This window comes from Chionomys nivalis, chromosome 18, assembly GCF_950005125.1.
Source record: "Chionomys nivalis chromosome 18, mChiNiv1.1, whole genome shotgun sequence".
In the NCBI taxonomy this organism is placed as follows: domain Eukaryota; kingdom Metazoa; phylum Chordata; class Mammalia; order Rodentia; family Cricetidae; genus Chionomys; species Chionomys nivalis.
Window position 1 is genome coordinate 29,035,233 of NC_080103.1, and position 12,892 is coordinate 29,048,124.

At 42.1% G+C, this 12,892-nt stretch overlaps 1 protein-coding gene across 1 annotated transcript in view; it reads left to right on the top strand.

Annotated features, from left to right (window-relative positions):
- The first annotated feature begins 215 nt into the window (after nt 1-215).
- Frrs1 (ferric chelate reductase 1) overlaps nt 216-12,892 on the top strand; it is a 37,491-nt gene continuing 24,814 nt past the window's right edge. The window contains exons 1-2 of the mRNA XM_057793643.1: nt 216-244; nt 11,140-11,363. Coding sequence (XP_057649626.1) covers nt 11,168-11,363 — 196 coding nt within the window. The 5' untranslated portion in view covers nt 216-244; nt 11,140-11,167. The remainder of the gene's footprint in view (nt 245-11,139; nt 11,364-12,892) is intronic.

A 12,892-nucleotide genomic window follows, 5' to 3' on the forward strand; every position in this document is an offset into this window, starting at 1 on the left:
ACACAGACAAAAAAGTGACATTTCCTCAGGGCAATAATTACTAGTGAGTAAAAACCTAAAGAGCATTTTAGAAACAGAACCCTTTTAGTTTCAGGTACGTAGTCCTTGTCCTTGCTTGGAAATCAGGTCGTGCAGCTTGGCGACCAGGCAGCTTGCCTTCCCAGTGAACTGGCTCCGCCCAGCTGCTGCTCCGCGGTACAGGCTGGAACCGAGGCGGAAGTCGGTCAGGCTGCCTCTGCCCAAGGTAAGAGTCCTGCTCTGTTTAGTTTTCGCTGTCAAGACTCTTGGCAAAGCTTATAAAAATCGAAGCCAGCTGGGCGACAGCGGCGAGTGTTGGCAGCTGCGCCGACAGGGGCTGTCAGGAGGCGGGATGGGGGCTGCGCTCGCCAGCAGGGTTTTCTTGATTTCCCTGAAGATTTAGGTTCGTAGCCTCGTGACTTTGAGTGACAAGCCCCAATCCCAAGAAAGGGGTAGTTGCAAGGACAGGCAAGTAGGCCTGCAAAGTACTAACTTTATTTGTGCACCGTAAGAAAAATTGAACAACAGCAACTTGGTTTTTACATTTAACTCCAATGTCATAATTGCCCACGTGAACGTTTCTGTCTCTCTTTCCTTCTCTCTCCTCTCTCTCTCCCCTTTTTGCTTTTGTCATGACGGCCTAAGGTCAAAGGGAAATTTTCAACTACTAAACTGGTATGTGGAAGTTTTTGTAACACAGCTAAACTTTGAACTTTCAGTTCAACTACAGTCTTCCTTTCCTGAATTAAGAGAAGGAAAAAGAGCAAGTCTATTACACTTCGTTAATACAGAGGTGGGATTTATCTGTTGGTTTCTTGGTATCAAAGCTAGAATTTGCAGAGGAAGTTTTGTTCAGCAAAGTTTTAGTAGTCAGTTAGTAGGCAGATGTTTCTTTTTGCTCTGCCTTCAGTGGCATACCTTTCTGTTCATGGAATGTCAGACTCTTTTGAAATTCAATTTATAAAAGCATTGGGGCATGTCTTTTTTGTTGCTACCTGTCAGTCACCAATTGTGGCAGGAAAATTACGTTACAAGTTTTATGGTAATATTTCTAAGAGGAGGACACTTATATCAGGTTGTCACAGTTAGGCAAGATTCCAAAGAAAGAAGGTTATTTTAAATGGAGACCTGACTTATGGTCTCATTCGGTAGCCCTGACTGGCCTGGAACTTTCCATAGACCAGGCTGGCCTTGAACTCACAGAGATCCACTAGCCTCTGCCTCTGGAGTGCTGGGATTAAAGGCGTGTGCCGCTGCCCGCTTAGGGGTTAGATTTGATTAAAGAATTATGTGCATGCATGAAATTCTCAATAAAGAAGTGAGGCTCTGGGTATAGCTGGTCTGTTTCCCACCAGTACAGCCTTGGCTGAGTTTATGACCTTGACTTCTGGCAGTGGATCCCAAGCTGAGCTCTGCTCTCATTGAAGAGGATTGAAGTTGTCAAAGAGCTTTTGTTTATGTCTACTGTGTCAACTGGGGTATTTGTCATATTAGAAATTCAAACTGGAATTCGGTATGGTGGCTTACCTCTGTAATCTTAATACCTGGAAGGCCAAGGCAGCAGGATTGCCTTGAGTTTGAGGCCAGTCTGGGCTACACAGTAAATTCAAGGCCAGTGTAGGTTACAGAGTGAGACTCTGTCTCAAAGAAACAAAAAAGGAAGTCAAACTGAAAGTTAAAACAGTAAGTAATGTACATTAGCATAAATAACATTTTAATGACAGATATGAGCAATACTTACCTAGAACAATAAAATAGCAGTTTTAGATTTTGAAAGGAAAAAAGATTTATTACATATATTAATTCACATAGATGTGAGTGTATGTATGTCTATATGTCTGTTTCTCTCTGTCATCTGTCTGTACGAGAAAGGGCATTAAAGAGAGGAAATGCTCTCTACTTTCCGTTCTGTGCATTCTAAGGGTGAATGGCCACCGTTGAGAACTGTTAGAAGCATTGTATAGTGCTTTTTCCTTCTCTTTTTCCTTTTATGCTCATTTATGTACGTTTTGGTACACTATGTAGCATTCATTTTGCTGTTTCCTGAAGTTTTTACTTCTCAATGTGGCATTAATGTGCATTGACTTTGTGTGTGTGTGCGCACGTGTGTGTGTGTGTGTGTGTGTGTGTGTGTGTGTGTGCTTTGTTTTTGAGATGGGGTTCCTCTGTGTAGCTCTGGCTGTCCTGGAACTCTATCTGTAGACCAGGCTGTTTTCAAACTTAGAGATCTGCCTGCCTCTTCCTTCTGAGTGCTGGGTAAAGGCATGCGCCACAACTGCCCTGCTCATTCTTTTACTTAAATGTTTTAGGAGTTTTGCGAGTTGAGTTAATCCTTGTGAAACATTTAATAATTAGTTGTTGTCTTTGTCTTTAGGAACTATTTCATTCTTCTCTTGCTTTTGAGACAGAATCTCATGCGTCACATAGCCTAGACTGGCCTGAAATTTGCTGTGTAGCTGAGGGTGCCCTTGAGCTCCTGATGGCCTCACCTCTGTCTCCTCTGTGATGTCTTTTCTGCCTTCTGTGTTCCTTCTTGGTAGGTAGTAGTCTATAGTTTGGCTATAACACAGTTTACTTTTGTAAGCTTTAAATTATCTTTTTTTTGTTGCTGTTTTTTTGTTTTTCTTGGAGCCTGGTTTCTCTATATAACAGCTCTGCCTGTCCAGGAACTCACTTTGTAGACCAGGCTGGCCTTGAATTCAAAGAGATTCACCTGTTTCTGCCTCATGATTGCTGGGATTAAAAGCATGTGTCACTACTTCTCTTCTCTTACATTATCTTTGAGCTTTGCTATTTTAAATTTTCCTTGACTGAGTGTTTTTTCCTATAGGATGAATTTGTAGAAGTGGGTGTCTTGTCAGAGGTTAAGTTTATTTTTAGCTTAAGAGGGCACTGTGAAATTTCTTTTGAAAGTATTGTGACGGCTTGCTCTCTACTCGGCATGAATGCTCGGTTCTTTTTTTAAAGTTGATTATTTTATTATTATTTTTTTTTAAATTGATTTTTTATTGAACTTTACATTTTTCTCTGCTCCCCTCCCTGCCTCTCCCTTTTCCCCTTCAACCCTCCCCCAAGGTCCCCATGCTCCCAATTTACTCAGGAGATCTTGTCTTTTTCTACTTCCCATGTAGATTAGATCTCTATATATCTCTCTTAGTGTCCTCATTGTTATCTAGGTTCTCTGTGATTGTGGTTTGTAGGCTGGTTTTCTTTGCTTTATGTTTAAAAACCACCTATGAGTGAGTACATGTGATAATTGTCTTTCTGGGTCTGAGTTACCTCACTCAAAATAATGTTTTCTACCTTCATCCATTTGCCTGCAAAATTCAAGCTGTCATTTTTTTCTGCTGTGTAGTACTCCTTGTGTAAATGTACCACATTTTTCTTATCCATTCTTTGGTCGAGGGGCATTTAGGTTGTTTCCAGGTTCTGGCTATGACAAACAAAGCAGCTATGAATATAGTAGAGCATATGTCCTTGTGGCATGATTGAGCATCCTTTGGATAGATACCCAAAAGTGGTATTACTGGGTCTTGAGGAAGGTTGTTTCCTAGTTTTCTGAGAAGTCGCCACACTGTCATCCATAGGGGTTGTACCAGCTTGCTCTCCCACCAGCAATGCAGAAGTGTTCTCTTTTCCACACAACCTCTCCAGCATAAGTTGTCATCAGATCTTGGCCATTCTTACAGGTGTAAGATGGAATCTCAGAGTTGCTTTGATTTGCATTTCTCTGATGACTAAGGATGTTGAACATTTCCTTAAGTGTCTTTCAGCCATTTTAGATTCCTCTGTTGAGAGTTCTCTGTTTAGGTCTGTACTCCATTTTTTTTTTTAAATTGGATTATGTCTTCTTTTGGTGTCCAATTTCTTGAGTTCTTTGTATAATTTGGAGATCAGATCTCTGTCTGATGTGGGGTTAGTGAAGATCTTTTCCCATTCTATAGGCTGTCATTTTGTCTTGTTGACAGTGTCCTTTGCTTTACAGAAGCTTTTCAGTTTTAGGAGGTCCCATTTATTAATTGTTTCTCTCAGAGTCTGTGCTGCTGGGTTATATTTAGGAAGTGGTCTCTTGTGCCAATGAGTTCAAGCATATTTCTCACTTTCTCTTCTATAAGGTTCAGTGTGGTTGGCTTTATGTTGAGGTCTTTGATCCAGTTGGGCTTGAGTTTTGTGCATGGTGATAGATATGGGTCCATTTTCATTCTTCTACATGTTGAAATCCAGTTATGTCAGCACCACTTGTTAAATATGCCTTCTTTTTTCCATTTGATATTTTTTGCGTCTTTATCAAAAATTGGGTGTTCGAAGATGTGTGGATTGATATCTGGGTCTTCTATTTGGTTCCAAGTGTTCGGTTCTTTATATCCTTGGTAATACTGATATTTATTAGTCTTGTGCTTTTATTATTTATTTTTTGTACTTTTGTTTTATTGAGACAGGGTTTCTCTGTGTATTCTTGGGCTTTCCATTCACAGATGATAGTTATTATTGGGTTAGTTGGACTGCAGCCTGTAAGTCATTTCAATACATTCCATATATACATATATATTCACACACATACACATACACGAACACACACACACACACACACACACATATATTCACACACACATGTTCATCCCACAAGTTCTGTGCCTCTAGAGAACCCTGACTAAGACAGATGGAGCAAGTACTGAAACGAGAGTGCTTCATTAGCCTGGGATGAAAGAGAGGGCGTTAGAGGAAAACAGCAGACAGACGCAGCAGGGTCAGGAAACAGATGGCAGAGGAAGATGGAAAAGGGCTGGGCAGTTGTGGTGGGCTCTACACAGCACGGGTGGAAGACTGGGTGCAAGTGAGTGGTATCACATTCTGAGAGGCCGAGGTTTCGAGTCTTTTGGATCGGAGATATGTCGACAGGCCATAATCAGACACGAGAACCCGGCCAGAGGAAAAAGTGTGCATCTCATTCAGCAAGTTGAACTTACTGTCACTCACATAGTCAGTTGAGTCACAGGATGGTAGATGTGGGTTTAGAACAGTGGGAAGATTATGAAACATCCCAGACAGCATAGGGGTGATGAGCCGGTGAGAAACTGGGGTGAGAAATGGGAAGATAGTGGCCAAGGTTGAAAGTCACAGGGATGGATGGATGGAGGTGGGAAGATGGCTCAGTGGGTAAAGGACTTGCTGCAGAAGTCTGAGGACTCCAGTTTGGATTCTGGACAGTTACGTCAATGCACTGTGGTGTCCTGCCTGTAATCCCAGGGTTTAGGAGGCAGCGATGAAGACCCCTGGAGCCAGCTAGCTAGTCAAATTGGTGAGCTCTGGTTCAAACAAGAGACTCTGCTTTAATACATAAGGGAGAAACTGGCTAGGAAGACATATATCTGCACATACATGTGGTCTACAGACATTTGTATACACACATGCACAGTAAACACACAGACAGTCAGGCACACATACTCGGAGAGAGAGAGGAGGGAGTTGGCTTGTCAGGAGGGGGAGAGAGCACTAGAAAAACAGAAACTCATGTGAATGGCTATCTTCATGTAAAAGGTAGGTTTAATTTGAGACAAAAGTCATGTAATAGAACCTGGCTTTACAATGTTACTGAAGATAGCCTAGAACTCCTGGCCCACCTAGCCCTGTATCCTGAGTCCTGGAATTACAGATATGTGTGCACCGTCATACCTAGTTTTGTGCAGTGATGTGGATGGAGACCCAGGGCTTCCTATGTCCATAGGCAAGCACTCTTATCAATTGAGCTACATATGTGGCCCCTAATATGTTTACAAAGACTATTTGTGACATTTGACTTTTGTTCTGCTTAGATTGTTCTTCACTTGTCCCCTAAAGTTTATTTTCACCTCTTCTTTTCTTCCTGTGATTCTTTTGTGGGTCTTACTAAAATCACACTCAACGGAACCCTCTCGCCTCCATATGCCTTCCCTACCTGAGGATTCGAGCTCAGAAAGTATGACAGTCATTTTCTCACCGCTCATTTTCCATGACTTCGGTGTCTGAATCAGGTCCTTACTTGGGTCATTTTTACCTCCCCCGCCACCGTTTCCTGCTGTGAAAATGAAGTCTGGAACTTTTTAAAATTTTTTTTTTTTTTTTAAATCTGGACAAGCGGAAATCCTTGACCCAGTTTTTGACTTTTCTATCATCTGAGATTCAGCTATCGAAGTCAATTTATTCCTTGGTATGGAAGTTTTCTAGGAAAGTGAAGTTACTAGAATGAAGGAGAGACAGAGTTTCTGAAATATTTTAGAAGGTTTAAGCAGAAGTCTGGCAAATCCCAGCTGTTAAGCACTGCGGTGTCTGGAAGAAATGAGTGGAAACGCTGATACAGTAGTTAAGAGTGATGGCACATAACGGTGACCAGGTTTACCAATGTTTTAAAAAGATTCATTTTTACTTTTAATGATGTGTGTGTTTCTGTGTGTGTGCATGTGAATGCTGGCAGAAGCCAGAAGCATCAGATCATCTTGGAACTGGAGTTATAGGCAATTGTGAGCTGTCTGATTTGGGTTTTGAGTTTTTGGGATTGAACTCAGGTCTTCTGCAAGAGCAGTATGACCTCTTAACCACTGAGCCATTTCTCAGCTCTCTCTCTCTCTCTCTCTCTCTCTCTCTCTCTCTCTCTCTCTCTCTCTCTCCCCTCTCTCTCTCTCTCTCTCTCCCTCCCTCCCTCGCCCCCCTCTCTCTCTCCTCTTTCTCTCTCTTTCTCTCCATAAGACAGGGTTTCTTTTTGTAGCTGTGGCTGTCCTGGAACTCACTCTGTAGAGCAGGCTGGCCTCGAGCTCAGAGACTCACCTGCGTCTGCCTCCTGAGTGCTGGACTAAAGGTGTGCACCACCACCATCCCACTTGTCTCCCCCTCCTGGCCCCGCCTTCCTGAGACAGGTTTGTCTGCCTCAGCCTCTGGAGTGCGGATTAGAGGTGTGCACCATCACTGCTGGGCTTCCTGTAGATTTTTGTGGACACTTTTCCCTCCAAGCACTGAACTAGTTGTTCTACATCCATTCTTCTTTAAAGATCCTATGGGGAATCTCTGCATTGTTCCTCAGATTCATAAAGTGACTGAACAGTTTGAATTAAGCAAGACTGTTGTCTTCCTTGGGGTTTTTATTGTTTCAATAAACACCACGACCAAAAGTCATGGGAGGAAACAGTTTATTTCAGTTGACCGTTTCACATCACAGTCCAACCAAGAATCTGCAGGCAGAAACTGAAGCAGAAGCCCTGGATGAGGGATGCTGCTTCTATGTGAACAATTGTCACAATGAATTCCCTACTCATGTTGTTCATGGTGAAATCTAGTATATTTACCTAAGAAGTTAATGGTGATACTTTGTACTCATTCCGAAAGAGTATCCACGTAATTCTTATAGTAAAATCAGATGACAAATGGGAGACTCAAAAAAAAAAAAAAAAGAAAGAAAAAAGGAAGGGTGTGGCGGTTTGAAAGAAAATGGTCCCCACTATTAAGAGGTGTGGCTTTGTTGGAGTGGGTGTGACCTTATTGGAGGAAGTGTGTCACGGTGGAGGCAGACTTTGAGAGCTCATATATATACTTAAGCCACACCCAGTGGCTCAGGTTGCTTCCTGTTGCCTGCAAGATGTAGAACCCTCAGTTCCTTCTCCAGCACCATGTCTGCCTGCACTCTGCCATGTTGATAATGGGCTGAACCTCTGAAACTGTAAGCTGCCCAACTAAATGTTTTCTTTTATCAAAGTTGCCATGGTCATGGTGTCTTCACAGCAATAGAAACTCAAGCTAAGACAAAGGGGCTCGAGAGATGTCTTAGCTCAGTGGTTAGGAGCACTGGCGGCTCTTGCAGAGGACTCAGATTTGATTCCCAGCATGCACATGGTGGCTCACAACAGTTTGCAATTCCAGTTCCAAAGGGCCCAAAACCCTGGCACTGTACAAATGTGGTGTACAGATGTACATGTATACAAAATACCCAAGCAAAGAAGTGATTATTTCATGCTAAAATGAGTTTATTGAAACTATGTAGGCTTTAGCTGGGCAGTGGTCGTGCACATCTTTAATTCCAGCACTTGGGAGGTAGAGGTGATCTGATCGCTCTGAGTTTGAGGCCTGCCTGGTCTACAGAGTGAGTTCCAGAACAGCCCTGAAGTGTAGCACAAGCTACAGAGAAACTCTCTTGAATGCTGCCCCCCCAAACCAAACTGAAACAAACGAAAAATCTTGAAGGCTTTCAAGTGCTTTAAGGATAGTAATGGTTTAGATTGATAGATAATAGATATATAGATATAGATAGATAGATAGACAGATACTCAGTCCATAACTTCTGTGACTCTAGAGAACCCTGACTAATACAGGAGTCAGCTGATGTGGGTGTTGGGAAGCGAACCCTGGTCCTTTAAAAGAACAAGTACCCTTAGCCACAGAGCATGTCTCCAGCCCCTTGCTTTTTTTTTTTTTTTTTTAAAAAAAAACATGACTCTTTCTAGTTAAGAGAGGCTGTTGCCGTGTGCACCAGCTAGGGCTATATAGTTTGTAGACCTTGAATGTGGTATGACAGCACTTGATTAGTCATTTGTGGGCTTAATCAATCAAGTTTTTGTTTTCTTATGGGGATGTCTGTGGGGGGCAAGGATTGTGCATGTTATCTTGGCAAGGTTTCTACCACTGACTACACCCCATACATTACAAAAACGTAAAACTTACTAGTGTGTATGTGTGTGCATGTGCACACACATGTGCACACATGGGCAGAGGTCAGATGACATCTCTTTGGACTTGGTTCTCTACTTCAGCTTTTGCATGGAATTCAGGGATCAAATTCAGGTAGTCAGACTGGGTGGCAAATGCTTTTACCCACTGAGCTGTGGCACAGGTCCTGCTATATATATATATATATATATATATATATATATATATATATATATTTTTTTTTTTTTTTTTTTTTTTGGTTTTTTTTTTTGGTTTTTTTTTTTGGTTTTTTTTTTTGGTTTTTTGAGACAGGGTTTCTCTGTGGCTTTGGAGCCTGTCCTGGAACTAGCTCTGTAGACCAGGCTGGTCTCGAACTCACAGAGATCTGCCTGCCTCTGCCTCCCGAGTGCTGGGATTAAAGGCGTGCGCCACCATCGCCCGGCTTGTATATATATTTTTAATGAACGACACATAACTCTATTTACTTGTTTTAATACCTTGGGCCAAGACCACTTAAATTGTGACCTCCACCTTCTTCTGTGCCTCTTGCTTGGTTGTGAAGGCAAGCCAGTCTCTTACAACATTACTTTTTCCTTGGGCACATGGGATAACAAAAATGCTTGAGGCTGGAGTCAGATGAGCTTCATGGTCGTCAACTTGCTTCACCTTGGATTCTGGAAACAGTACAAACTCACGGGCAGGTGAGGACAATTAATTGGATGGTGAAATGGTATCCTGGAGTAGGGCAATCATTTTAGGGGAACCAGATTGCTCCCCTCCAGCAGTGACAGCAGCGACGGGTCCTTGGATAAGAGCTGACATTAGGGCTAGTCAGACCACTCTGGTACTTCTTGCTCACTGCCCCAGTTCTTCAGATCACTGAACCCCTCTGTTGTTTATCTTCCCGATGGAAGAATCGATGGAATCCTTTGTCTCTGATTTTTGCTATTACATATCTCTTCAATCGGAGTTTCGGGATGGGTGGCTGAGCCTAGCCTGTTGGGGTACCTGGTGCTGGGGGATTTCTCCCTAAAATTATTGTAACCGGTTTGCTCCTAACAGAAGGCCTTGGAAGCCAGGATTTACTTGAAAAATCTCCAACTGCTTTGCCTAAGGACCATTGACATTTGTTAATATTCTGCTTCCTTGGGTCACACTTTTCTTCTAAGTCTTCCTAGAAGCGTTATGCTTCTCATACTTTTTCTGAAGGTCATGATTGGTTGCACTTCTCACTTTTACAGAGGAGAATTCTATATAACTGATGTTTGACAGAAGGTAGGAGAGCACAGGACTCTTGGGCCCCATGCCGTCTACACGGCAGCTCCTGAGATAGAGTGTATAGCCTCCAGAACAGATACTGGTTTCTGACCACATCCATGACATAGAAAGTTCCATTTCTGTGGAGAATGAGCCGTCTGCAGCCTGTCCACTGAGTTAAACACAGTGCCATGTAACATGACCCTGCCCAGCTATTTCTAGTCCCCTGGAGTACTGTGGATCTGGGCTAGAGGAGGATGGGGTTGGTATAGAGTGGCTGTTTTTTTCTAACACACAGCTGGGAAGAGGAAGTCAAGAAGAGGTTTATGTGACATTTAGCTGACAGTCATTTCTTAATTCAGAAATGTCTGGGGTTCCAGGTATTTCTGGACATTATTTGTTCTCCATATTACAGATTAGATGATACACCTGCTGTTACAGTTAGTTTAATAGGAAGTTGGGAGAAATTTGTTCAGATAATGATTGTTGAATCCAGAAGAGATAAAGGAAGGTGGTTGGGTGCACCTTTAATCCCAGCAGAGGCAGAGGCAGGCAGATTTCTGTGGGTTTGAGGCCAGCCTGGTCTACAGAGCTAGTTCCAGGACAGCCAGGGCTCTGGAGAAACCCTGTCTTGAAAACAAACAACAATCCAGAAGAAGCTTTCCTCTAAGCTTCTCAGGGTGACATGGAGTGAAACCTTTTGTTTTTATTGAACCAGGTTACTGTTTTTTCATCATATACTTTTTTTTTTTTTTTTTTTTTTTTTTTTTTTTTTTTTACTTTAGAGACAGGTCTTACTGTAGTTCTGGCTGGTCTGGAACTCTCTATGTAGACAGGCTTGTGCCAATCTCAAAGGGATCCTCTTGCCTTTTTGCCTCTGTTTCTGATGCTGGCACCATACCTGGTTCCGTCATATTCATAAAATCGCTCACTAGCTCCCCTCTTGGACGTTGGGTTATATTTTCATCTTGTTAAAATAAAAGAACTCATTTTTTTTTCAGGTTGGAAAATAGAATCTTGGTGAAGTCTCACAGTTGGCGTTTTTGATAAAACTGAGATTTAGATCACATACTACATTCTTTTTATTACGTAGCTCAAGAATTTGGAGAACCAATCATTGAAAGCAAGTTATTATGTAGGATTCCTGCCCTGTGTTATTAAAGCTGCCATATTGTATTTCCATTATGTCTGCAGGAGACGTGCTCTTCATCTCCATTTGGACATGGCGGCTCCTGAGTTTACCGTCAGTGCCCTCGTGTCTGCGTTGCTCATTTGCTCTGTGGCTGGTTACCCCAATGGAAAAGTAGCAATGTCCTGCGGTGAGATGGCCCCCCAACATGGCCACAGCCCACAGCCTGAGCCTGTTCACCAAATCACATTGAGTCAGATGAAGTTCAAACCTGGAGACCAGATCCAAGGTACTAGTGCTGGGAATAAAGACTTGCATTTTGAGTTTGAGTCTTTTCCTACTCGTTGAATTTTTCCTATGGCTGGAATCAAACAATTTCATTTTAACCTAGTCACTTGAGTTATCATGGCATTATCTACTTTCATTGTTTTGTTTACTACAGATGTCTGCATTGTGTCAGTGACATCTATTCCTTATTAAGAACAAGGTCTAAAATAAGTTTTTTTATGATTTATTTAACTTTATTTTATGTGAATCAATGTGAAGGTGTCAGATCTCCCTGAACTGGATTTTCAGACAGTTGTAAGCTGCCATGTGGTTGCTGGGAATTGAACCCCAGTCCTCTGGAAGAGCAGTCAAGAGTTCTTAACTGCTGAGCCATCTCTCCAGCCCAAATAAGTTTTTTTTAAAGATACCAAGGAATTTATTTGTTTTATTATATTAACATTACATTCACTGTGTTTTGTATCTTGAACACTATTAACTCAGTGGAACAGGAAAAAAATAATTTTATATTGTTTTACTTCCTCCCATTTTTTTTTTTCTTTTTTTTTTTTTTTTTTTTTTCGAGACAGGGTTTCTCTGTGGTTTTGGAGCCTGTTCTGGAACTAGCTCTTGTAGACCAGGCTGGTCTCGAACTCACAGAGATCCGCCTGCCTCTGCCACCCAAGTGCTGGGATTAAAGGCGTGCGCCACCACCGCCCGACTTCCTCCCATTTTTAAAAGGAGTGCAATCTCTTATGTGTCCCTGATTCTTCTGGCAAAACGTAGGTTGAGTGTTAAGGTTTATCTATAGCCAGGTGTGGTGGCGTGTGCCATAATCCGAGCAATCTGGAGACTGAGGAAGGATCAGGGTAGGAGACAGTTTGGACTATTTAGCAAGACTCTGTTTCAGAAAAACAAAACAAAAAGTACATCTGTGATGACATTTGAGATTCCTGTGTTTTGCAATTATAGAATTACATGATGCTAATAGGACAGTGTTTTTGTTGTTTGAGACAGGGTTTTTTTGTTTTACTGCCCTGGCTGTGCTGGGACTAGCTCTGCAGACCAGGCTGGCCTTGAACTCAGTGAGCTGCCTGCCTCTACCTCCAGAGTGCTGGGATTAAAGGTGTGTGCCACCACATCCCGGCTTGTTAATAGGAGTTCTTAACAAAAAGGATGCATGAAGAAATAAACGTCGAACACTCTGTGTGCTTTAGATATCTCTTAGAATTTTACTCTGAGACAACAGAGTACTAAAGATAATCAGAATTTTAGTAAAGAAATATGTTCTTACTTTCTTCGAGAATTTTTTAAATTAATGTTTTCTATAGACTTACCTAGTCACTGTCCATGCTTTTACCCTCGTGTGGAATAGCTACTAATATCTTACAGTGCCAGGCCTAAAGACCCAGGTCTATAATCCCAGACACTCAGTAGGCTGAGACAAGATGAGTGTAAATTCAAGGCCAACTTGTGTTACAGAATGAATTCAAGGCTGGCCTGGGTGACTTACTGAAACTCTGTTTCGAAATAAAAACTGAAAGAGGGTTGAAG